Source organism: Uloborus diversus, chromosome 5 (assembly GCF_026930045.1).
Source record: "Uloborus diversus isolate 005 chromosome 5, Udiv.v.3.1, whole genome shotgun sequence".
Taxonomy (NCBI): Eukaryota; Metazoa; Arthropoda; class Arachnida; order Araneae; family Uloboridae; genus Uloborus; species Uloborus diversus.
The window spans coordinates 183,024,938-183,050,867 of NC_072735.1; the positions used below are offsets into that span (position 1 = coordinate 183,024,938).

The window sequence follows — 25,930 nt, forward strand, 5'->3', positions numbered from 1 at the left end:
AAATGACTAACATGTATGTAGCAACCTCAATGAGCTTTTTTTTTTTTCAGGCATGAGTATTGATATTCATACTTTTTGTCAATCCCGTAGTTTTTAAATCTACCAATTCACTATTAAACTTCATTCAAACAAATTATCTTAGTTTTTAAAATGTTATTTCAAACACCTATATAAATAAAACAAAGAATAAATGTGACCAAATTGTTTGAATTTCAATTTCATGACCAAAAAAGGGCATTAAACAACTCTTTTTACTGGAAATAATTATCCGATCAGTTTGATTTGAGTTTCATACAAAAACCTCCCAAAAAATACACCATTAGAAGATTTTTTCCAATCAGGAAAAGAAACCACCAAGGTTTTTAAAATCAACAGAAGAAATGTTATAAACATTTTTAAGTGAGGGAAAAATTAATTTTAAATTGGAAATTATCGTCAGCCACTGGCTCAGTTTTAATTACGGTGAATAAAATCGAGAAGAAAGATCTGTGTTGTCTTTTTTCTTTTTGACTGTGAACAAATAAAATATTTTATTTTGTTTTGAGGCTCTTCCGGGAATCGGGGGATTTAAAATTTTTCGTGTGATTATTTTTCTGTGATCTGTCACGAAATTTTTCAGATTTTTTTTTGTTCAAGCCCGATTGGACAACTTTTTTTTTCGAGGTAGACTGTGCAAAGCCGGGCGACACAGCTAGTTTTTAATATACTCAGGAGCAATGGTGTAGTTGTGAGGCAACACAGAGCTGTGATATACATCCTTTTTCTTCTGGTGAGTCCCCTTATCCCAAACCCAACGGACAGTTCACCCAAACATTAAAAACTACAACACTTGTCGGAAGCATTCTTGAAGCTGTTTACACAATTACTCGAACTTTCCCCAATGCAAACTGCAGCCAGTTGCGAAAGGCTTTAATAATTGCCACTTAACTATGCTTTTCAATTTGTACCAATCAATAAAGGTTTTTTTTATGAACTTTTCCCATAAAAAGTCAAACAACAACTTGTTAAGGCCGTAACCGGTTCGCAACTACTAGCAATCAAGAACTGACAAGTAATTCTGATTTGAGGCAAAATGTTTCCATATTTATTTTCAAAATTTATCAAATAAAAGCATAATCAATATGACTTATACAAAATATGGCTTTGGAAGGATAAAGTTGATAATATTTAGTAAAATTACAGCATAAAAAAAATCAACAAAAATGCGCTATTCTATTATAGGACTTTTGGCATGGAAAATAAATAATTCCATTTGAAAATTAGAACAGAACAGAAAAAACAAATGCAATAGATAACAACCAATAATCGTGAATCATATAATTTAGTTTCTGGATGCATGAAACAGGAAATTTGAAATGCAAAATTACAAATGCCCAAAATATAATCTCAAACATTCACAAAAGAAAAAAAAACAACTGTGATGTTTAAAATTTATGACACATTCAAAAGAGTGTACAAGTTCAGATGTACATCAAGATTTCTAGAAGTTGTGGACTGAGCTTACTCTAAAAGGTACAACAGATAGTTTAACAAAAATATGGTGGTTATCACACTTGGAAATCACTAGAAAGTAACAAAGGTAACTTTATAATTCAAACTGTAGCAAAATACAAATTTAATGCAAGTTTTGTAAAAACAACGAACCAGAACTACTCGAAACAGTTCTTCCCTTTCCTCGAAGCACTCTTTTAGATGAATTACACCCAAAACTTTTTATTGATACAATAATTTTAAACACTACCAACATGTTCAACACGTGATATCTTTGAAAATAAAACAATCACCCGTAAACAAAAAATGTATTTAAATTTTTTTTCCACGACTAGATCAATTTTTAGCAAAGTATCACAAAGCCACATAAATGGCATAATTTAGAAAAATTTTATGCTTAAGAGAATATATAAAAGGTATACAATACTCGGTGATTCACATCAAATAATTTAAATCATATATATTGCTCGATTTATTAATAACTTTCTAAACACAACCACTCACAGGCTCTTAAAAACAATCCTTACCGTTCTCCAAAAAACATGATTTAATCACATATTGTGAGAAAAATTTTCTTTCCTAAACATCACCGATAAAATAACCTGGTAAGAAAACATTTCATTTCCAATACCAGCTATAATATTGAACAACAAATCATCGACTGAAAATTCAACAATCAAAAGTGTTTTCTATTTTCTGGCACCTAAGCATTCAAAATGTATGGAGACGTCATCTAGACAAATTTTTGTATTTATTTTCTACTCAATTCGAAGTTCACATAAAAACTCTACTTTAGTTAGAAAATGGTTCTTTACTAGTCATTTACAGGTTTTTCTTCCTACAATCCTTCTTGACTTTCAAACATGAAAAAATAATTTCGGAATAAATCTAACTTCAAGATATTAAACCAGTCTGTTGCTTCCAAAAAGCAACCATTTCCAAAACATTATCAAGCACTGTGTTACGGAAAATCCGACTGTTAAAAGAAAAGCTTTCAAATCGACATTCACTACAAAGAATATAAAAATATAAGTATCTCAAGGGGGGAAGGGTACGTTTCTGCAACCAAAGGAAATCAATCTACTGTCTAAAAAAATGAAAAGAAAAAAATATATTATGCAACTTAACTGCCGCCCTGATTCCAAAAATTGCTGACATAAAGCACTCTATGTTAAAGTAAGATATACATATTTGGATTATGGGAATTAGAGCAGTTCAACATTTGTCGTCAATGATATATTTTAAGTAAACGTTAAACCGGCTTCTCTGTAAGTAGCATATATTTTTTCGATGGAGTTCACGTATGCAGCCGTCCTGAGATCAAGGCCCAGATTATACTTCATGGCAGTTCGCATTATAGCCTAAAAATAAAATTTCATCACTTAAAAGAATTTTGAAGCAAAAATTAAATCTGAAATAAACAAAAAATTTAGCATAACACAAGGGATGTGCATATCAAAGCACTTATACTAAAATTAAATTGTGTTACTTTTCCATCAAAACAAAAAGTTATCCAATTTATTTGCTGTAAAAAAACAAAAATATTCCTTAAAAGCTAAGATGTTTTTATACATACATAAGATGAAATTGCTTAAACTTTAATTTGAACAAGAATACAAGTCCTTTATAGCAAATTCAAGGATCCCCAAAAGTAGGTTTTAAATAGTTTTTCGAACAGCTTTTGAAAAACTTGCAGTGTTTACTTGGCTTATTAGCAAATGTAGCATAAAACTCCTCCTACTCTTTCTAAAACTCTCAAGTGATTCATTTATATTCAGTAATTAGATTTCATTCTTGGATCCCAATCCCCTACCACAATTGAGCATCTTTCCCTTTTTTAGAACAAAAATACAATTCTGTCCCACCCATTATCTTACACCCTTTTTTTTTAAGTCATAGTTATGCTAGAAGTTATGCTAGAACTCTATTGGCTTTCTCTCCTCTCCCCCTTCCCTTTTTACAGGAATAAAGATGAATTCCAAATATGGATAGTAAGGCAGAAACTTCTTTTGGTAATCTTGCAATTATTTATCGCACATTGCAAAAGCCTCAAAATTTGAACCACAATCCTTTGAGACCATGATTCTGTTCTATAATTTTTTTTTTTTGTTTGTTTGTTTGGCTCGTGTTTTCTTCTCAACAAAAATGATAAGAATTTGACAGCTTTTTTTTTTCAAGGTCAAACACCAAATTTACGTTTTGAAAAAAATTAAATTTTGAGCACAAAACAAACAAGCTAAATTGTAAAAAACAAACAAGTTAAATTGATAAATTTACCAAATGGTTTGAATTCCAAGTAAAAAAAAAGGAAAAAAAACTTAAGTCTAGCATTAAGTCATTTTGAAAAATGAATCAATAAAATATTAAATAAGATTATGATAAAAAATACTAAGAGAGACACAGAAAATAAGTATGTATAATAAAAGTCACTCACCCTAGCTGATCTCTCCATTGTATAATCCAAACCTGAATGCACTATGTCTTTTTCTGAGGCACCCTACAACACATAAAAAAACATTTTAGAAGAGATCATTTTGGTCCTCACTCCTTGCTCAAATCAATTTATTGCACAAAAATAAAAGGAACTTGATCCAATCATAATTACCGAGATTTTTTTCTGAAAAGATTCACTGGGAACTATTGGAATGCGGCCTCCGGCTTTCCCGAACCTCCGTTCTAATGATTCCTGAACACTTTCTGAAAGACAAAACAAGAAATTTCAGGCTGTGAAAATTGTCAAAATGCATGAAATTCTTAAAAATCTAAAAATGCTTGGTTATGAAAAAAAAATATTACACCATCTTTTTATTTGGTGCATTTTTCAACTCGTTACGAATATTTAAAGGGTCAGGAAATATAATTCAATAAATAAATAAAACACTATCTTCACATGTGACGTTCACAACTGGTCGATATAAAAAGGAAAATGTTTTAAATAACTTTTTCCAATGCTGCTTTAATGAATCAACATTTTGTAGAAACATTCAATTTCATTCATAGTTACAAGACAGATAAACAATTTTTACTGAACGTGAAAACAGAACAAGCAGTCTTCTAGCAGTCTCAGGATGTAGTATAAAAAAATATTAATAATTTGCAATTTCTGTTAAAACAGAACCAGGAAAAATAGATCTTTTGAAGTTAACTTAAGAAATTTTTCCAACTTCCCCTCATTTTTTTCAAGTCTAACAAATTCCCATGATTTTTTTTACAATTACCCAGATTTAACTTATGTATAACAATGTTTTAATGAAAAACTAATACATTTTTAAACATTTTTTGTTTAAATAATCAATGAGCTGTTTCATTTTCTTTTCCATTGAACCAAAAGAGGCAACAAGATAAAATTGATTCAAGACAAGGCTCTCTAAAAATTTCCAAGAGGGATATCTGTGATGCAGTGCTTTCTGTATTTTGTGGTACTCATGTCATTAACATTGTAAACGCATAGCTGCTAACATGCCAACTTAAAAAATCTGACAATGTATGCAGTGACTACATATTTTTTTTTTATCATTATTAAGATGCCTGATGTCGTTAGCTCCTCCATGTGTGATCTTGATATCCACACTGCAAGCTGAACAAAATGCAAAGTGTGGCCCTTTTCGTGCTTTGAGGATTGAAGGATAATCTTTCGAATACCATTCCAGAAAAATCTGGTGATATTTCGTAGCTTTAGACATTTTAACTTAAATGAATAGCAAACTTTTGAGCACCACGTGTAATTTTCAGAACAAACACATCGCTGCTCGTGATAATAGCCAGACAGAATGCCTCATGCACGATGCATAACGAGTCAGAGATTTATGCTTAGGCCAGGACCTTCAGTTGAAGGTCGCTGGAAAACCCCACCAATCACGTTGGTACTTTCTTGCTGCTTGGTCGCAAAACGTATCGTTCTGCGCTGAACTGCTTTGCCAACCAAGATATCATGCCAAATGTTGGCTTCAAACGAAAGTCTTTAGGAGAAGAGTAGCACAGAGAATAACTTAAGAGAATTTTTGCGCTTTTCAATGTCGTTTACATCACGCTTTTAGGGGTTGCTCTCAAAAGTGCTGGAAGTAAAAAAAAACTTCAACCGTTTGCAATTTATCATAAAATTAAACTAAAAATCGTACAAATCTGCCATAAAAATGTACAATCGTTCAAAATGTCCAAAAAACTTAAAGTGTACGGCTAAATTGTACAAGTTGGCAGCTATGCAAACTTAACTCTCAACTCACAATTTGATTGGAATAAAGATACTCTACCTAGTAAATGATAGTTTGAATCTCGCTCATACTTGAACAAGAGCCTGCCATAGCTCACGTGATTCAAATTCTTCAGCCACTCAAAGTAAGACACAGTGACACCACCAGCATTGATGTACAAGTCGGGAATGACTAAAATATTTCTCTGCATTAAAATTTTGTCTGCTGCCGGTGTAGTTGGTCCATTGGCAGCTTCTGCAACAATCTAAGAGGGAAAAAAATAACCCTTTATTCTTGCTTTTATAAAACTAAAAAAAGATGCAAACAAGGGTTTATTTAAATGACTTGAATTGTAGGTTTTAAGTTGATTGCGTTTATTCTATTTTTTAGGAATAGATATTTTCATAATAAAGATTATAATTTTAATTGAATGATGTGAGTGACTGAGAACTTGAGATAGAATCTCAATTCACTGTTAATATGGGAAATAAAATATCTTTTCCACAAGATTAGAAGTTCATTCAGTCACTTTTGAATTCGGCCAGAACAATGAAATAAAAAAGAACATGAAAACTGATTCATAGAATAGTACAATTAGGAGTGGAAAAAAAGAAAGGAAGAAAGTGAAAGAAAGAAGAAAAATTCGATTCATTATACTTCACCAAAAAAAAAAAAAATGTTGCAAGTTGATCAACATGTTTTTAATCTTAAAAGGAAAAATGGAATAGCGAGAGAATTTGCTGAAGATAGAAGAAATTTTACTTTAGATCAGGGGTTCTCAAATTTTTACTGCAACCCCCTTTATAGACTTTTTGGCGACTCCCTAAAGTTTTAACTCTGTCTAACTCCTAAAACAGTAATTAAAAATTATACAAATGGTTAAGTTTTATCCTTAGAAGAACACGTAATTAGTAAAACAGAACCAAAAAATCATTTAACACTGGAAAATGACATTGTGTGTTACAAAGCTCAATCCAGACATTAAAAATTGATTAATTCCAAACAAGCTCATGTATCCCACTAACTAATGGAACATAAAACCAGCTTGTATGTGCTTTGAAAGCTTTATGTGTACTTTTTTTTTTTTAAGTAAAAACACAGCAATAAATTAATTTTCTTTAAACTTTTCTTCCACATCTCGTGACCCTCCTGGACACACTGTTTGAAAACCCCTGGTGAACCCCCTGCTTTAGACCATTTAATTCCTTCACTTGAATGAACTTATCAAAAATAGGTTCACAACTAGATATGGTACAAGTCCTAACTTAAGAAATTTGAAACTCCAACAGCTTTTTTATTATTATTATTTGGTGACACAAAAAAAGTTAGTGAGTTTGTTTTTGAACTAGTGACATATATGTCACGATCAAAACTCTGGACTCCGGGATAGTCATATGATTTTTTCTTTGCCAATATGTTGGGGCATTTATTAATACATACCGACCACACAAGAAAGTCAACACTGGTTCATAGGTGATTAAAATGAAAATTGTGGTTTAAATTTTATTCATTTTTTTTATTTTTAAATCCAATAATTTTTTCACTTTAGGCAAAGAAGTAATAACTATTGTAGCGTAGCTGCCAGCATGAAAAGATAAAAATTAGAATGACTTACTCGTAAATTAAGGGGACTTTGTATGAATAAACTTAGTGACAAAGAGTAAAAGAATTTTCAAATATAAGTAGGGATTTCTTACATGCAGCAAATTCAGAAATTTAGATTACTATTTTTAAATTTTAAAGTTAAAAACAAAAATTTGCAACTTTTAGGTTTAAAAAAAGAAAGTTTTAAAAGAGACATCAGTTTCTTTTCCCTAATAAGTGAAAATAAACATTTCTTGCCGCACCTAAAAACTAAGGAAATTCTAAGAACAATTCACAATGTTTTATCGCACTTTTCATGAAATAAAACCATTAAAAAAAAGGAATATGAAATTAACACGTTTGGAAAATGATCGAACATATGCAATTTCCAAACTTGTGTATGAAGAGGTTTCGTTTTTGTAACCACGATCAGTTTGCTGTGGGAATTTTGCAAAAAATTTTAATCAATGAAAAATCCCTTTTTTGGGGGGAGTTTCATTGTTTTGATGAAAACCCGGGAGATCTTTATTTGATTAGGGAGTTCGAGAGAAGGGGTTGATATTTGAGAGTCTCCCGAACAAATCACGAAAGTTGATAGCTATGCTGTACAAAGATAAGTTTTAGATGTGGAAAAAAATACCTTGCACTGAATGCGATCAGCATTATTTTTCGTAATAACTTTCTCCGTTGCAGCTGGTATTAAAATTTCACATGGTTCATACAGAAGGCTTTCTCCTGTGTATGGCTCAGCCCCAGGAAAGCCAACAATGGTACCATTAGCCTGAAAAAATAATGAACATAATTGCTTAAAAAGAAATACTCTGATGTACAAAACAATTTAGAACAAGTTTCAAACATATAATGCACAGAAACATACAGATTAATATGAATTATGATTCTAAATACTTGAAGGTTTGCTCCCTCCCCCCGCAGCCCTTTATTGCTGCATTTTAGCTGCTTCAGAAATAAGGAAAAGTAAGAGGCCATTCATTAATTACGTAAGGATGATTTTGGAAATTTTTGCCCCCCTCCCCTTATGTAAAGGTACGTAAGATTTTTCAAACCCCTCCCCCTATTCTTACGAAAGATTCCATTTTGTTTTTCAAAATAATAAAATAACAAATCTTACATCACTGGAATCGTTATTAAATTCACTATTATTAAATTAAACTTTTTTGCATAAAGAAATATTTAATAAAAAGATGGAAGCTAGACTGAATGTTTTTTTTTTTTTTTTTTGAAATGTTTTTTGTATATGATGCAGCATTAATTAAAAACAAAATATGCCATACATAGTGCGATTCTTTTATTATATTTTACAGTATTCATTCTTTGTAAAATAGTTAAAAAAAGCTTTTCCTAATACGTTTTTTACCTTCCAAACGCAAATGAAATATGATCAATGCTAAAGTACTTGATTGCACAATTTCTAATGTAAAATATCAACTTGGAAAATATTACGTAAGAATGGGTTCGACCCCCTCCCCCAAAGTAGGGGTATGTAGAGATTTTTCCAACCCCCTCCCCCCTCAGCACCCTTACCAGGGCTAGAAAAATCTTGAAAATTTTACATGCCCAGCCGGGCATGTTTGTCTAAAAAGTACATGCCCAGACAAAATTTTTACATGCCCTGTTTTTTTTTTATTGTATATTAATAAAAACCTTTAAATTTGTCATATATAGCATTAGCCATTAATCAGACAAAATAACTACACAGTTTCATATAGGAATTTGTTTAATATAAATCGTAAAAAATATAGTTTAAATAAATAGTACATAATTAGGCATAGTTGAAAATTTACAAAATTGTATTACCAATATTATTGTTGGCATGCATGTCCGTCAATATGTCTAGTTCCTTTTGTGTTGAACAACCAGTGTTCGATTGCTGCCGATGGCTCAAAATTATCTGATTCCACACCATCAATTGCTATTCTCATTAAACTGCTAACAGTCTCTGTGGATAAACTGCAACGAAGAGGGCTTTTTATACGGTTCTTGGCACTGAATCCCCTCTCACATGCAGATGTGCTGGGAGAAATGCAGAGCATAATCTCTACAAGCAAAAGAATATTAGTGAATTCTTCTTGTTTACTCTTTAAAAGGTAAGAATAAACAGCCAGAAGATTAGAAGATGTTGCCCGCATTTTGTCGATCATTGCTTTGAAACCTGCCCATTCACTCATGGCCAAACGAGTTTCATCGTCACTTAGGTTTTGGCTGAAGTGATTACAAAGTTCAGCAATTTCACTATTGCCATAAGCAGCCAAAGCAGTAGGGTTTTCTAATGGCCAATAGTTGAAGTTGAAAGTATTGAATAAAGAAATTGGGGTTGAATTTTGAAGCTTTTGAAAACGGTTGTCAACACACTGCAACACATCATCAATAAGGTCTTCAATTTGGAGTTCTTTTCCTTTAAGTTCAATATTCTGAAAGGAATTACTTTTGAAATTATCTTTAAAAGCCTTCATGTGCGGTCCATCAGTATGTCGCAGAGCTTCTAACTGTAAAGAAGAAACCTCCAAAGTGGTGATCACATCCAAAATTGAAATCGTCAGATTGAAATTTTTTTTGACACTGTCACTAAAATGTCAACAATATCAAGCCAATAATGGAGAGCTTGAACAAAGCAAACAAGCTTTAGTTCTTTCAAGTACCCCTTCATCTTGGCGGATTTTTCATTATTCTTTTCCGTTGCAGCACTCTCAAGATGTAAGACAATTAGATGAAATATCTTTTTTAAAGCTGATAATACTCTTTGCTGAATACACAGCCACCTAATTTATGATGCACTTCCCATTTGAACAGCTGAAGTTTCAAAAAAATGACTCAATTCAACCAGCTCTCTTCTGTGTTTTGGAGAACGGCTGTAAAATTTTACAACCCCTTCAATGGTCTTTTCAAACAGTCCTTTGATATATGTGTTTTTTACTGCATCAGTTACAACTAACTCCAAATTGTGAGCAATGCAATGAATGGATATGAGGTGGGGAATATTTTCCCTCATGATAGCAGCAACACCATCATATTTACCCATATTTACTGAGGCTCCATCCACGTTTATACCAACTATCTTTTCAAATCTAACTTCTTCATTCAACTTCACACTTTCTAATGATTTAATTAGAGCCTCATGCACACCTGGAGCATCTGCGTGTTCTAACTCGGCCAAATCCACAAAACGAGTAAGTGGTTTGCCTGATGAAATGTACCGCACATAAATAATATCTTTTTCAATTGTGCTCCGATCTGTACTTCCATCTGCCATAACACAAATGAACCTTACTCCTTCTAAATCTGCAATGAGGTCATCTTTCATCACTTCAGCAATGTGGTGACAAAACTGTGCACCTCCCTTATCATTTAAATAGTTATTTCCACATGAAATACCGTTTTTGATTTATAACTCGCACAGTCCTTTAAATTTTAGAAATGCCATTTCTTCTTTTGAACAAATAGGCTGTATTGAAAAGGATAGACATTTTTTATGCTGTTCTTCTGTTAGCCTAACAAGACATTTCCTCATTGGAGTGGCAGTTGGAACATCGATCGCCAATTTGGCTTGAACACATGAAACGTGCTTTTTTGTTTTATTATGAGCTCTAACAGATGCGATGCGGATTGCATCTCCTTGCACTCCTGGATTTTTGAAATATGAGCTCGAATTATCGGCGATTTTCGGGAAAGCTCGACAAATCTTGACACACATTTCAGTACGCTCTTCATTACAGTCTAGCCAGGCGAATTCTTTTATCCAATCTTGTAGAACTAAACGTTTCCGTTTTTGTTCGTAGTCCGATTTCATTTTTTTTGTTTCGCGGTCATTATCAATCACATCCACTGTACTTGATGACCGCTTTTCAGAAGCCACAACATTGCTGCTGGATTCAGGTCTTGGTGTTTTAAAAAACTGTCGTATATCCATAATCTCCGAATCCGAATATTTGCATAACCAAAACTCTAAAACACTTCTCCGAGTAGAATGCACACGTGCTCTGCCGAGGAAGAATGATGCACGCTTCACAAGGCGTCGAGGGAGGAGCTTATTTCACAAGCTAAGGAAAGGAGCCCCGCGATGACGACACGCACTCGTCAGATCAGATTTCTCCCTCCTTACTGACGCATGCGCAGTAGGGGAAGATCGCTTCCACACAAGCTGGAAACAGGAAAGTCTTTTTCTACTGGACTTGAGGCATTTCGCGTGCAGTGAACGAAAAAAACGCACTCGACTTTAGGCAGATCGCTGGGCGACTTTGCCGATGATTCCTAATGATTTTATCTTAGTCCAAATATGATTTTAGCGTTATCGCGTGAAATAAATTTTGAGCTCCGGCTAGGATGTGGTAAATTTTCAATAAAATAAGACAAAAAAAAGTTTTTGGAGGAAATATTTCATTAAAAATTTACATGCCCAGCCGGGCATGTAAGGGTAAAAGATTCATGCCCGATCGGAAATTTCACATGCCCCGGGCATGTCGGGCAATATAATTTTCGAGCCCTGACCCTTACGTAATCAATGAATAGCCTCTAAGTTGCTTCACAATCCATCCTCATTTGGATCGCTACGAGGACCACACTCTAGCACTAGGTGCCAATTCAGTTCATTCAATAAAAGCAAATAACAAGAACTAACATTAATTAAAAATGAAGAAAAAAAAAAGGACCATGAAGGCCGACCTCATATTTAGATAAATCTTGTGGATCAGAACCAGGGGTGCGCACAAGGAAGGGGGGGGTAGGGAGGGAGAGAGAAAGAGAAGAGACAGCTGTTGGCCGGGTCCGAGCCTGAAGGGGGTCCAATATTTTTAAAAGAAGGTGTGAAATATAGGATTAAACAATATGGAGGGGGGCCTGGAAAAGTCATTTGTAACGGACCCCAAAACAACACATAAAATTTTAATACATTTAATTTCCTTTTAGTTAACATGGGACAGGACAAAAATAGGAAAATAATCACAGCTAATAACTTTTGCTAGTCCCAAAAGCAGAATCAAGAGAGAAATTTAAAAATCCTGTCAAAGGCCTTTCTTATACTCTAAAATGAGTTATAAGTATTTTATTTATGAACAAAAAGAAACTGGCAAGAGATAAAAACTTTGAGCTTTCTCTGCTCATTTCTCAACAATAAACCAGCTCTATTGTTACCAGTCGCGTGAATAAAGCTTTAGAATACAATGTAAAATTTATTTTCAAGGACAATAATTCCTGTTCTATACAACTTGGAAGCAGGGGTGATTTAGTGGGGGATTGTTCCAGGACTACTTTTCTGGTAACATTCCTCTTTCACAAAGAATTGGTCATGACTCAGGATTTGATTTTCTGTTATTGGGGTTCCGGTAATGGAAAATGTACAAATCTACCCTGCTTGGAAGTTGCAGGAAATTTTACCGTTTACAGAAAAATTTGTTTTTCCCATTGGTACTAATATTTTAATGTGCAAATAAGTTTTCAATACCAAAACGGGCTTCAAATACAACCCAATTTATGCTCAGCCTTATTTCCTATATATTTTTTTCCTCCAAATCCAAGAAATTTGATTGGCCTATTTTAATTTACAGAAACACTTTATTGAAAAACATACACTGACAGAAAGCAGTTTGATAAGTTTTGCAGAGATTTACATTTGAGGACAGATGAAAAAATATTCTTTTATCTGAAAAACAACTTTCCTTCATTTTGGAATAGAAAGAAAGGGAGAAATAAAAATTTAAATTGATAAAAGGAAGCTAAAACAGGAAAATTAACAAGCCAAAACTATTACATAAAAATTAACATATGCATAAAAACTAACATTTAAAAAAAAAGATGTAAAAATCATTAAAAAATCCACAACAAAGGAAAAGTTTCTGAAGATGAAAAAAAATATATCAATTTCTGGGGTCTATTAAAAAGTATTATGAATGAAAAATGTGAAAGCAAAATTAACTGCTTGGCAAAGCTCCCAAATGTGTATGCACCTCACTATTGTGCTTGTTATATGCTGTTTTTATTAATTTTTAAATAAGATTAATTTATTACCAATTTCCAGTCCTCCAATTCTCTAGGATCAATTCCATTGGGATTGTAAATGCTTCCATCATATTCCATGACACCAATACATCTACCGCCAGCTCGATGAAGGTATCTCATCACGTGAAGACCTACATTACCTAAGCCCTAACAACAAGTATGCATCAATACAGCACAAGATGAAATAAATATTGATTCTTTTAAAAACATACTGATTCACAAGTGGAAAAATGTACATACCTGCACAATAAAAGTTTTTCCACCCCATCCTGGTGTTGTTCCAATCATGCTCATATAACTAGCTTCATTGACAAAGTTATCCAAACCATGATAAACCCCCTAAAAACATAGATAAATAAATTTTGAAATACCATAAACATCACATCATAAAACACTTATTTGGCCAACAAATAATTAAAACTTGATTTAAAAATCAAATTAATCTAACATTTTGGCTGAAGCTGCAAAGGGGATATGTAAAAAAGCAGTCAAGAAACTTTGTACTACGAAATGAGTAAAATATGAAAATGTGTAAAAGGGTGTACACATTTACAGGCTTATGTGTTGTTATTTAGCTTACAAAAATGTTTTTTTCTCTCAGTTTCTTGTCCCTATTCTTTGAACTTCAAAATTGGAATTTTTGTAAAATTGAATTTTTTTGAAAAATTTTCTCTGAAACAGTTAACCATTTTTCTTCATGTTGCAGCACCCCCTGTGCCAAAAAAAAAAAAAAAAAAAAAAAAAAAAAGAAAGAAAGAAATTAAGAAAGAAAATGAAAACTAAAATCTATGTCTAGATGATCAATTACACCCACTCATAGAGTTTCCCCCCTATATTTAAAAAATTTCAATGATCCAGGACAAGAAAGGCATATCTGCCAACATTCAAAGAAAAAAATCCAGTAGATTTTTTCAATGTAGCGCAATATCGCTTTTTTCCATGTTATTGAGGGGAAAATAGGGATTTTTTTTATTATCTCTTAAAGTGCAATCATATGCAAGTTCCTTGAGTCATATACACAGAGTTAAATTAATGAAAATATTAAATGGAAGAATAAAAGTTAAAGTAATACTTTTTGAATGAAAAGTTATTTAGGGAAAAAAAAAGAATTTCAATTATCTGTAAAAATTTAATCATAGACAAGTTTTTTCAGGTCTTCAACAAGATTTAATTTACTTTTTTCGGCCCAAAGTGCCCGATAATAGCGGTCGTTTTATGTACAAGAAGAAATGTTGTAATTAAGCAACATATGCTTAGCGATGAGTGCGCGAAGCGAGATCGCAAACGTAAACACGGACTGATGTTGCCAGATTCCAATGTGCTAAAGTTTGAAATTGAGTAGGAAACTTTCAAACAATGGAGTAAAAGCGCTAAAACGATGTAAAAATTTATTTTAAAGGGGTTTATTTTTTTCATTTTCGAGAAAATCCCTAAATGGAGGGATTTTTTTTAGAGATTAATAAAAACCGGGAGATTTTCAATAAAAATCGGGAGACCGGGAGAAATGTCAAAAATCCGGGAGTCTCCCGGAAAATCCAGTAGAGTTGGCAGGTATGGAAAGGGTTAATCTTCATCAAAGAAGAAAGAAACAAGTTCCATGTATAATGGAAAAAGCACCGAAAACATAATTAAGAGTGAATTTTTAAAATGTAACAATCAAATAATATTACCCTTCCAGTAGCTGAAATCCTGCCATGAATGCCGCCTTGATTGATAGGCTTACCAGTAACACAAGCATGGGAGTTCATATCAGTGTGGCCTGGAATAAGTTGCACAGTTTAAGCACAAAACCAACTATGTATACAGTGAAACCTGTGTATAACAATACTGTCTACAACAATTAACCTGTCTATAACAATATTTTCCTTAGTCCCAGCAAAATCTCAGCATAAAATAATAAAACTGTCTACAACAATAACCTGTCAATAACAGTATTTTTTTTAGGTCCCAACAACATTGTTGTAGACAGGTTTCACTGTATACACATAGAAAGATACAAACATCAGAAATAAAGAGAGCAAAATCTTGACACATATAGCTGACAAAAATTTCAAAGAAGAAACACATTTAAACATTGCACAAAATTGTAATTAAACTTTAAAGTCAGGTTACAAAAAACAATATGCAATGTAAGAAATTTGTCTAGTTGTGAGTAACAAACAGTAGATAGCACTACTGATCAAAAGTCAAGATTAGTAATATTCACTTGACTTAAAAACGTCAGATATTTTAAATTTAAATCTGATATTTTTGATTTAAGTAAGATTTTTAAAAAATTTTTTAGTTTTCAAAATTCATAGATATTGATAACTTTTACCGTTATAAACATAATATATTTCAAATGATAGATGAAAAATGAAAGATGTTTTGTTACATTTTTGAAACACAGTTCAAGCTCCAAAAGATTTACAAAATAAATATAAATGAAAATAGGGAAAAAATAATGATTATCCAAAGTGCTGGTTGTAAAAATCATAAAAACATTATTTTTCCAATTTTTTTTCAGTTTCTCAACTTTTGCCGAGACTGTCAAGACCGCAGATTGTGGAAAATCTGGGGTCATAGGTTTAGTTGAGATCAATACACAAGATTTCAAATGTTGTAAAATTTGACTTGGGTTTTAAAAAATATATATTTTTCAAGTTAAAGAACTTTCAGGGTCTCATGACAGGAAAACAAAACTCAAGGTTTTCAGAGGAACCATGGGAAAAACAAAGAAAAGTTCAAAACACTTGAAAAGTAAAATAGATTCAATAAAAAAAAATAGATCCAATTTCGTCATGCAAATTTTAAAAATATATATTGCAATAAACAAGTTAAAAATTACCAATAGTTTGTGCATAAGTATCAGCAATCCAACTCATTTCTCTTTCACCAGTTCCCATATCAGGTGCAGGAACATCTAAACCTGGTCCTGTAAAAGCAAGATACAACTTTGAGATAAGGTACAACAGCCCATGAGTAGCATTTTACCAAAATGTTAAGAGCAATTACAGGAATACAGTCGAACTTCACTAATTCGAACAAACTTAAAACTAATTACAGTAAAACCTGTAAAGTTGACCACCTGTCTAAGTTGACCGCTTTTTTCAGGCACGGAATTAGCTCTTATCATATAAATCAATCTTTGTAAGTTGACCACAAGTTGACCATTAAAGTACCTAGTGCACCGCAAGTGGTCAACTTACACAGGTTTCACTGTACTGCTAAGACGAACCACATTTGCGATCCTCATCCTATTGATTGTTGTTGATTTTTGTTCGGATATGATTCACTACAGTTAAGACCAGGGCCGTCGAGAGAGGGGGACAAGCCTATGCATTGCTCAGGGGCCCGTGAGAGATTGAGGGGCCCGCGAAGCGGGCCTAAGATAAAGATAAATCTCCCCAAAGTGAAAATTCTACTTGTCCTTATCTTCATAGCCCACTATCGACGCATGGAACCAAAAATAAATGTGACTTTTTTTTTGCGTGAATTCCAAAGCTAAAAAAAATTGCTTCTTTTTGAAAGCTAAACAGAATTTTAGTAAAATTGGAAAAGGAGCAAAGAAATTTAAAAAAAAAAAAAAGACTTATAAATATAAGCGCTTGCATTTTCAGCGTTCGAAACTCAAAACATAGGCAAGCGACGCAGTTCGATGAAAAGATTTAAAATATGAGTTGATTTAGTTTTGAGTACAGTGAAACAAATTGAAACTAGTTCTAGTGTTGTTTCTAGAGTAAAAACGGGGAGGGGAGCGATTGGGGGCACTTTGAAAGATGTTTCCTCATCAAAGTGCATAAAACGCCCTTACATATCTAAAAAGGGTACAGTTATGTCATCATTAATTAGAATCAGTGCTGGTTTTACCTATAAGCTAAACAAGTTATAATAACTTAGGTCCCCCGCTTCTTTGGGGGTCCCCAACTCTCGAAAAAATTGCATGATTTAATCCTAAAAAAAAAGGAAAAATACTTTAAAAAATGAATTTTATTTTCACGTGCTTAAAAACCTAAAGAACTTGGGACATTTTAAACTTCTTCAACAGCGAGGAGGGGGAAAGGGATGCCAAAATGTGCCAAATTCAGCTCCTCGCTACATTCTGCATCAAAAATGTAAAAAAGTATGGTAATGACGTTCCTGCAACATATTGTTTGAGATACATTTTCGTGACTAGCATGTTCACATTTTGCTATTTATTTAAACCTGAATTTCATATTTTGAAAGTTATTTTATTATTGCCTGCTTTTATATTACTTCCACTGCATACTGTCAATCTGTTTCGCATGAGAAAAATTGCTACACTACCTCTATTCCTTTTCGTTTTCTGCACTACTTGTTATTTAAAAATACAAGAAATGCAGAATAACAGGGGTTTCTTACTAAGTTAGAATGTAAAACTATACGATCGAGTATTAAAGTATCAGAGATTGGAAAGTACAAATGAACTGCTTTGAATAATTTTAATTGTTCTAGAGGCCTTGAAATTAATTTTAAAAATTTCTGATACTGCTTGAAAAGTGCTTCAATTTTATTTCCTATCAGTTGTATAAAGTATGATTTGTTCGAATGGTTAGGCTGATATTTCCACCATTTCTTTTAAAGCATATTTTAATCTTGATCATTTTTCAGTTAATTCAGTGTTTCGTTTGTTGGTGAGTTGATAAGGGATGATATAAAAGTAATTATACCGAGAGTCGATGTGAGCAAGTGACAAGCGTCATCGTTTCTCCCTCGTCGCTCTTCCTCTCTGTCGATTAATATCAACGATTTGTCAAACCACGAGCAGTTTGTATTGTCTTAGTTTGCAAAAGAGTGCAAAGTTTAAGAATTTTTTTGTCTTCCTTTTTTCTTTTCTCATGTTTTTGTAGTTCCTATTATCCCGTATAAGGCCTCAAAATGCAAAATTTTTTAGTGTATTTTTCAAAAATTTTCCCGGGGGAGAAAACCCCGGACCCCCTAAAGTTGGAGATATTCTACCCTTAACCCAAAGGACAGACAACAGAAATGTTTTTTATTTATTTATTCATTTCTGTTAAGTGCACACACACACACACACACACGTAGGAAAAGACACATCGTGAGGAAAAAAATATAAAATGGCCTGTTTTGCTATCGACATAAAGTTATCCGAGCTACAAAAAGGGTCCCCCATACCTGAAATCGCAAATCAATTTTAAATATTTATGTGAAAACGGAGCCTAGAAAGAAGAGGTTAAAGGTTAAGTAAAAGGTTTGGGGCCCTGAAGAAAGTTGCATAGGGGCCCATAAAACCTGTCGACGGCCCTGGTTAAGACAAATTAATTTTCAAGGCCAGTTAGTATAAATGAGGTTCGGCGGTATTACTTTAATACAAAGTAACACATTTTTGAAATTCAAACTGCTGGTCTGAGTCTCAAGAAGTGATGCCCTCCTAGTAAATACAGGTCCCTTAATTTAAAAAAAAAAAAAAAAAATGTTGGGGGAAAGCGGGATTTAAAAATTGATAAAATTATGAATGTTTAGAAATGGACATAAATTATTGAGAAATTTTTCCTTAAATTCTGTTGAATAAACACTGAATGTTCACATTACCACATTTTTTATCATTTTAATATACAATTACTAAGACTCAATTGACCATTAACTTTGAAGGCTTCACCACAAGAAGATTGAATTTTGAGCAGGAATTAATGTATAAATTATCGTGGAGAATTTCCTACACAGGCTGTTTTAGAAATATTTTGTTAGAAATCAGTGCATACAGTTAAAGATCAATTTTACTTCTCTAGATCGGGGTTCCTAAAGTGGATGCCACAAAATGTTCAGTGTCAATACATATAAGAGATAGGCTAGGGTGCCCTACAAAAGTTGCTGTGAATCACAAAATTTTGGAAACCCCTGATGCAGGTTATTTTTATTTAGGAATAGGGTGCCCAGATACATTTCACCAAAAATCTAGAGTTTTTGAAGAAGTACAGCAGTTTTTAAGATACTTTTCTACATACTTCATGTTTATTTTTCAAACAAAAAAAAAATCTATAATCTCTAAAATGAATATTATCTGTTTATATAATAATAAGATTAGATGATATCTTATTTAACTAATTCTCATAATTCTAAACTTTTCTATACACTGCATACATGACAAAGAATTATTTATTTTAACTTCAATGGAAAGATCAGAGAAACTGACAAAAAACATATACAAACATTAATATTTTTTTCTAGAAGCTGCTCATTCAATCTCATATACCATTCATTACCACCTACAATTAATTCAAATTTGAGAATGCCCTACCAAAAGTTGTCACAACTTAAACATTTTAACACAGCAATTAGCTGAGATAATTTATAAATTAAAAATGGTATCAGAAAATAACAAACCCAAAAATCCTTTCTTTGCTAATTGCAATGCAAAATTTCGTGTGATTTTCTCTAATTCAAACTCGCTGTACTCCTTAGGATTGATTTTTAGTCCAGCTTTGGCTCCACCGAATGGACAGTCGACGACAGCACATTTGAAAGTCATCAACGCCGAGAGAGCTTTTACTTCATCCAAGCACACATCTAAACTGAATCGGATACCTTAAAAGAAAAAGAAATCAGTTAACTTTGGAACTTAAACTCCATTATGCTTGAATTTCACAACATGGTTTCAGTAAATGAGCACTGATGTAAGGGTACTTGGTGTTGTAGGTATACTTTTGTATTATTCCGTTGACCATTTTCGTCTCAACTATTAATAACTATTACCAAATGAAAACTAAGAACATGAATCTTATCAAAAATCTGTTTAACCTCGTTAACTGAAGGCAAAGTTTAGGTAATTAACAGCACGTTACTGTATTTTCCTGCGTATAATCCGCGGATTATCTGCTAAAAAGGGCAAAGTTTATGAGGTGTGGATTATACGCAGCCGCAGATTATCTGTGATGTTTTTTTCCCCTTAACACCAATGCATTGAACCTCAACATTTTTACAGTAGGATTCACTGATCCAGACCGTATGCCGAGTGAATGTTGTTTATTTTATGAAGCATGCATGTTCTTCTTCGCTGCCTGCCTGTATGTTGGTTATTTTACGTTGCTTGAGTGGCGATTCAGGTCATGTAAAATAAGCAAGATTACTGTGAAATAGGTAGCCATTTGCACAAGATCAGAGCCTTTGCTCCTTTGTCTTGACTCTTTGTTTTTCAAGTAATTAGCGTACTATGATCAAGATTTCAAGAAGAAATTATATTTTAGATTATATTTCAGATTAATTTTGATTATGCCTTCAAAGTAATTACTTTTTCACGTTTTCAGTTTAGTTGCTCAAACGGTATGTTAAATTCAAACTTTATCTTTTTACATTGTATTGTCCGCGAATTATACGAAGCTTTTTTTTCTTCAAGCCGATTTTAGGACCTGCAGATTAGAGGCTGCCTACGGATAATGCGCAGGAAAATACGGTATCACGCTTAAGCCTGGGCTAAGGCAGAACTACGCTGCGGTGCTCTCGCTAATATGCTAAATTTATTTTAGCTACCAGTTTTTTGACACTCTAAGATTCAATCACATGACATCTGCCTCCAGCTCAGTTATGGTCTGTTCCAGAGTGATGAATCTCTGGATGTCATGACCGGGTTGTCAGTATATTGCATGTAGTTCTGCCACATCCCTGGCTTAAGGGCAGTAACTTACTGCTTATGTAAATTGGTAATATACATTTTAAAAAAAAGATAAGCCTTGCTTTAAGCAGACATTTTCTTTTATTCTTGGTTATCTTCAACCATGGCCGCACTTAATTCTTGTAGGCTGTGACGATTGCTGAAACTCATGGCAACAAAGGAGGCGCTATGAGTAATCCTTGTTTTCCATTACGTTGTCACTGATTGGTGGATGCACAGGATTGGGTTCATCATCTCTTGCGGTCAAAATGGGTGATATATGAAGTTTAGAATTTTTTAGAATTTGAAGAGCAGATCATAGTTGCATCGGTTATAACACAGAATAGTCATAAATTGTCAAGGCTCGAAAAGCATCAGTGCTATCAAGTGGGGCCATGCTTCAACAGTTTAATAACTAAACATCAAAACATAACAGGATCACAGTTGTGCTTGTAGGAAAGTTACTTTTCTGCATTATAAAGATTTTCTTTTCAGGAATGGTTCCTTCTTCTAGGGAACCATTTTTAATGCATTAACCTGCGCAATGTCCAACAAGGATGGAATTAAAGAAAGCAATTAAATCTTATTAAAAATGGTAGCACAATCACAAGTTTGTTTAACAAGCACCTTTGTGCTAGAAAACTTAACCGTGTGTAGGTCAATTTTGCAGAAGCAGCTTACTTGAGCAAAGATAGATACCTTAAGAACAATAATGACAAATTACAAAGAAAAAGTCCTTATTGTATGAAAAGAAACATACCACAAAATCTTTCGGAATCTGACAGAACAAATGAAGTGGGAAATGTATACCTTTTGAGTATTGGCCATATTTGCTTTATCAATCAGTGGCACAGTATAGCCTATTAAGGTTCTTACTAAATCCAGATAATTGCAGAGGTACAATGTACAAATGCTGTTTGCTGAAAATTTTTGAAGCTGGCAGAAAAATGATATTTAAAACAAATTTTTGTTTTGTCAAAATGTTTTGCTGAGATACGTTGGTTGTTGATTTTGAGGTACTACCCAGATCAAACCATAAAAATTGAAAACACATATTGGTTGCCTTATTCTATTTGCTTTCAACTTCCCTTTTTTACTATATAAGTCTCAGGAGAAACTTGACATTATTTTGAAGAACATTTTAAAGAAATTATTTGAATTTTCCGACAAGTTTAAATTTTATCTAGGTTTGGCTTACTTACCGTTAAAATCTATAGAACCAACCAACTTTCAATAAGTTTCCTGAACTAGTGGTTGCTACCTATTAAATATTATTGTAGTTTCCATTAAGGGCAACTCGAACATTTTCTAAGTTTCAAAACTAAAAATCTTTTTAAACAATAGGTGTTGAAGATTTTGAATTTTTGTTTAGAATGCTTAAGGATGTGTTTGATGTTTCGTTGAATTTTCTAAGAACATAGAAGTTTTAGCATAGAAGAAATCCTTACTATTCAAAATTTGCAATCTTCTCCAATATTTCCTGGTTTCTGAGCTCGATGAGATACAGTTTAACAATAAATTCAGACAGTCAGTTGCAACTAGAACCTGAATTAATTTACAATTGCATAATTTAGCCTTTTTTTTCTGATATTAGTGAATATAAATGCAAAAAAAATTGCGATATCTTTAAAAATAAATGTATATCACTGATTTTTTCACAAGATTTTTACTAAATAAAAATCTATTCTGCAGAAGTTGAAAAGTTATTTTCATTTTTTCAAAGGAAAAAAAAAAGAGAGAGAGAGGCTTTTAACAGAAGAAAACCAAAGTGAGATTTATTGCAGATAAAGCAATTACCACTTTCTGTGCAAATATTTGCTGCAGGACATGTTCACCGCCTTAGTAACCAAATAAAAATAGAGAAGTTATTACTCAAATGTGACAACTCGTTGGCGGGAATAAAAAAAAGTATCAGAGCATATTTTTTGCTTTCGGCGCATATTTAATGTATGTTTAGTGCACATATGCATGCTCTTTTAGAGCATATATTCTGGGATATAATTATGACATATTTAACAATTTTAAAGCAACAACACCATTCCAAGAGAGGTTTTTACTATGTACCTAGCTATTTTATATTTATTTACACAACCCAATATTCTTGCACTTACAATAGGTTGAATGTAGGTTTATACACATTCGTTGAAATACTGCATAATATTTGAGAAAAGGTATCAACGTATTAAATGCCACATACCTCCTTTGCAAGGTGTTCGATGATGACTATGTTGAGCTCGCCATCCGTTGATCATCACATATTTCCCACTGTCTCTTTTTAGCGGAAAACAAACTTCCAAAACGGAATGACAAGGTCCCAAAATACCTAAATAACCTCTCACTTTTTCGCGTTTTTCTTCCAGGCTCAGCTTTCCTTTAAATTCCTCGACCAATTTCTCTTCAACAACTTGCCAGCCTTTGTGGTAAAAATATTCGACCATGTGGAAAAAAGATGGGTTCTCGGCATCTTCGACATAATTGAGGTTTTCCGGGATGACATGTGAACTGTAATATTTGGACAATATAAAACTGGAAGCCCTTAGTAAATTTGACCTTGTCGTGCTTAGGCCTACGTCTAGTGCGGTAGGATTGATTTTGCAAGACCGCAGGTGTCGAACGGAAGAAAATATTGAAGCCGTTTGTCCCAGCATGTTTTCAGATTACGATAAAAATATTAAATTGAGCACTTTGATTATTGACTGGGAATAAATGATCGAATTATTGCAGATTTAATAATTGAGCACCGTCCTACCGCTCCATATTCTCACCCACACACACCGACCAACCAAATAACAACTCGCGCGCGCATGTGCTCTTCGGTGTGGAAAAAAATAAACCAACGTTTTGTAGGGATTAGTTTCTGCGTAAATTCCCTACTGCACAGCAAAAAATCCCTTTTTCAAAACAGATTTTGGGGATTGGAGAGGAGAAAGCTTTTTCTTTTTTTTTTCTGCGCGCAATCTTACTTCTTGTTTCTTAATTTTTAATTTCTGAAAGAGTGCCCACTGAGGAGGTGTTGTGCTATTGAAATTTTTGGGGGAAGGGGGGGGGGTTCAAGGGTAAATATTTTCTCTTTTTTTTGAGGGGGGGGGGGGCGTCATTTGACCTCTTTCAAAACGATTATGGATTTCAAAAACATGATGAAAATGTGCTTTTGCATGTATTTTGTTTTTTTCCCCCATAAAATGCACCGACCCTTTGCCCCAGCCCCAATTTGAAATGACGGGCCGGACCTAGAGTTCAAGTAAATCCCCAACATATAACGAAGAACGTGCTCAGTGGTTGTCTCAAGAATGTTCGGAAATTAAAGTTCGATTGTCCTCTGGATAACCTTGGGATAAATCCATGGAGAGTACTTGGGTAACTCTGGACTTGGGTACCAGGAAACCCTGCAATTGTACATTAATGAAAAATAAAACAAAATAAAATAAAATAGTAGCTAGAAAGATTAGATTACAGCATGTTTTTGGATTTATTAATCATTTGCCTTCAGAAGCTCTTTAATGGTTTTAGTGGATGGAGGGGTCTTGCAAAGTGTAGCATTTTGAAGACTTTCCTATTCTTAGACCGAATAGGAAAAAGAAAAAAAAAATGGGGAGAGGGGGGGGGGTGAAAGAAATATGAGGTGTTGGACGAAATAACCTGATAAATAGTCAGTAACTTTTAATTATTTTTATATTCAGGTTCTTTCCAAAAGCAACTTTTTCTCTAACATTATATCATCTTTGGAAAGGAAGAATTCAAGAATCCTCCTCTGAAAGGTAAAACGCAAGTTCAGGTCATCTTTGGAGACGTTTAGACGAAAGGAAAGGTTTCAGGTATCTTCCTCCGAAGCTTTTCAAAATTTAAGTCTTAAAGGCACAATTTCAGACTATTTTTTGTAGTAACCTTAGTGAAAGGGTGTTGGTTCGGGGACCCTCCTCCGGAAATGTTTTGAAATTGATGCCTGAAAAACGCCTAAATAAATGCGTCTTTACGACGTCAATTTCTATCATTACTCCAACCGAACAACTGAAAATTATTTTAAATATCTTGCAGAGGACGCGAGTAGGAGAGAAACATTTTAAAGACCCTTCTTTTCAGACAGACTAGGAAGGAAAAAAAAGAGGGGGAAGAGAGGGGAACTTAATTTCCTAAGCAATAAGCTGCATCTGTTAAAAAAAATTAAATTTAAAGATATCTTTTTGGAAGAATTGAGATCTTTTTGCCAACATGATTTGCTTTTCTTTTTGTTGAAATAACCTCGCTTTCCCAAGACACGTTCTTTTCCTTTACACGTTTATAATTATTATTATTATTTTTTTTATTTATTTATTTATTTTTTTTTTTGAGCAATCACGAATTACTTATTACCAGGGTTCGAAAATATCATGATATTTTCGAAAATACCGAAAATATCCGATACTTTGATATATATCCGATATTTTCAATCAATGCAAACTCAAGTCTTCAAAATAGTAAATGCATCCTTAAATCACTCTTTATTTTCTTATATACTACAATACAAAATTAAGGTTTCTTTCCTTATTTATATCTAATATTTCATTTTACATTTTTATCAATTTTAATGGAGTAAATTTAGCGTTAGCTGTTATACTCATTTTTCTTCTGTTAGCTACTCTTACACGGTTATATGATTCAGAAATAAAAAATATGCAATAGTCGGTGCAGTCATAAGACATTTTCTTTTTTTTACTGACCAACATTTAATATTTAATTTTGCACTTATAATGTGAAGTAAAATTGTTACATTGTTAATTCGCAACTCCAATCAACTATAGGGGCGCTGCAGTCAGTCTAATGGCGGATGAAAAAGGTAAAACAAATCATGCCGTAATTTATAACTTGCTTTGACGCTTAGAGAATGACAGTAATTTTTTCATTGTGTTTGTGGGAAGCTTTTTTTCTATTCTTCTGAAATTAGATAACACCACAAACTGTCTGAAGCCTGTAATTTACCCCAAAGAAAACACGTGGCATGGAATGTTTTACCTTTTTCTTTAGCATTATTAATCACCGCAAGGTAGCGTATTCGAGCTCTGGAGTAACG

At 33.2% G+C, this 25,930-nt stretch overlaps 1 protein-coding gene across 1 annotated transcript; it reads right to left on the minus strand.

Moving 5' to 3' along the window:
* Positions 1-1,061: 1,061 nt before the first annotated feature.
* On the minus strand, positions 1,062-23,684 carry LOC129222677 (glutamate dehydrogenase, mitochondrial-like). Its single transcript, XM_054857208.1, has 11 exons — positions 23,081-23,684; positions 19,620-19,820; positions 16,102-16,188; positions 14,945-15,033; positions 13,515-13,613; positions 13,284-13,421; positions 7,906-8,046; positions 5,742-5,946; positions 4,097-4,188; positions 3,926-3,988; positions 1,062-2,852 (listed from the first exon to the last, which is right to left on the minus strand). Exons 1-11 carry the CDS (start codon positions 23,529-23,531, stop codon positions 2,733-2,735), a joined length of 1,686 nt encoding a protein of 561 aa, XP_054713183.1. The 5' UTR covers positions 23,532-23,684; the 3' UTR covers positions 1,062-2,732.
* Between the last annotated feature and the right edge of the window lie 2,246 nt (positions 23,685-25,930).

Coding starts and splice junctions, on each gene's coding strand:
- LOC129222677 (XM_054857208.1), bottom strand. CDS start 23,531: ATGCTGGGACAAACGGCTTCAATATTTTCTTCCGTTCGACACCTGCGG. Junction 13,614..14,944: donor GGATTTCAGCTACTGGAAGG/GTAATATTATTT, acceptor CTATGTTTTTAG/GGGGTTTATCATGGTTTGGA. Junction 13,422..13,514: donor GAAAAACTTTTATTGTGCAG/GTATGTACATTT, acceptor ACTTGTTGTTAG/GGCTTAGGTAATGTAGGTCT.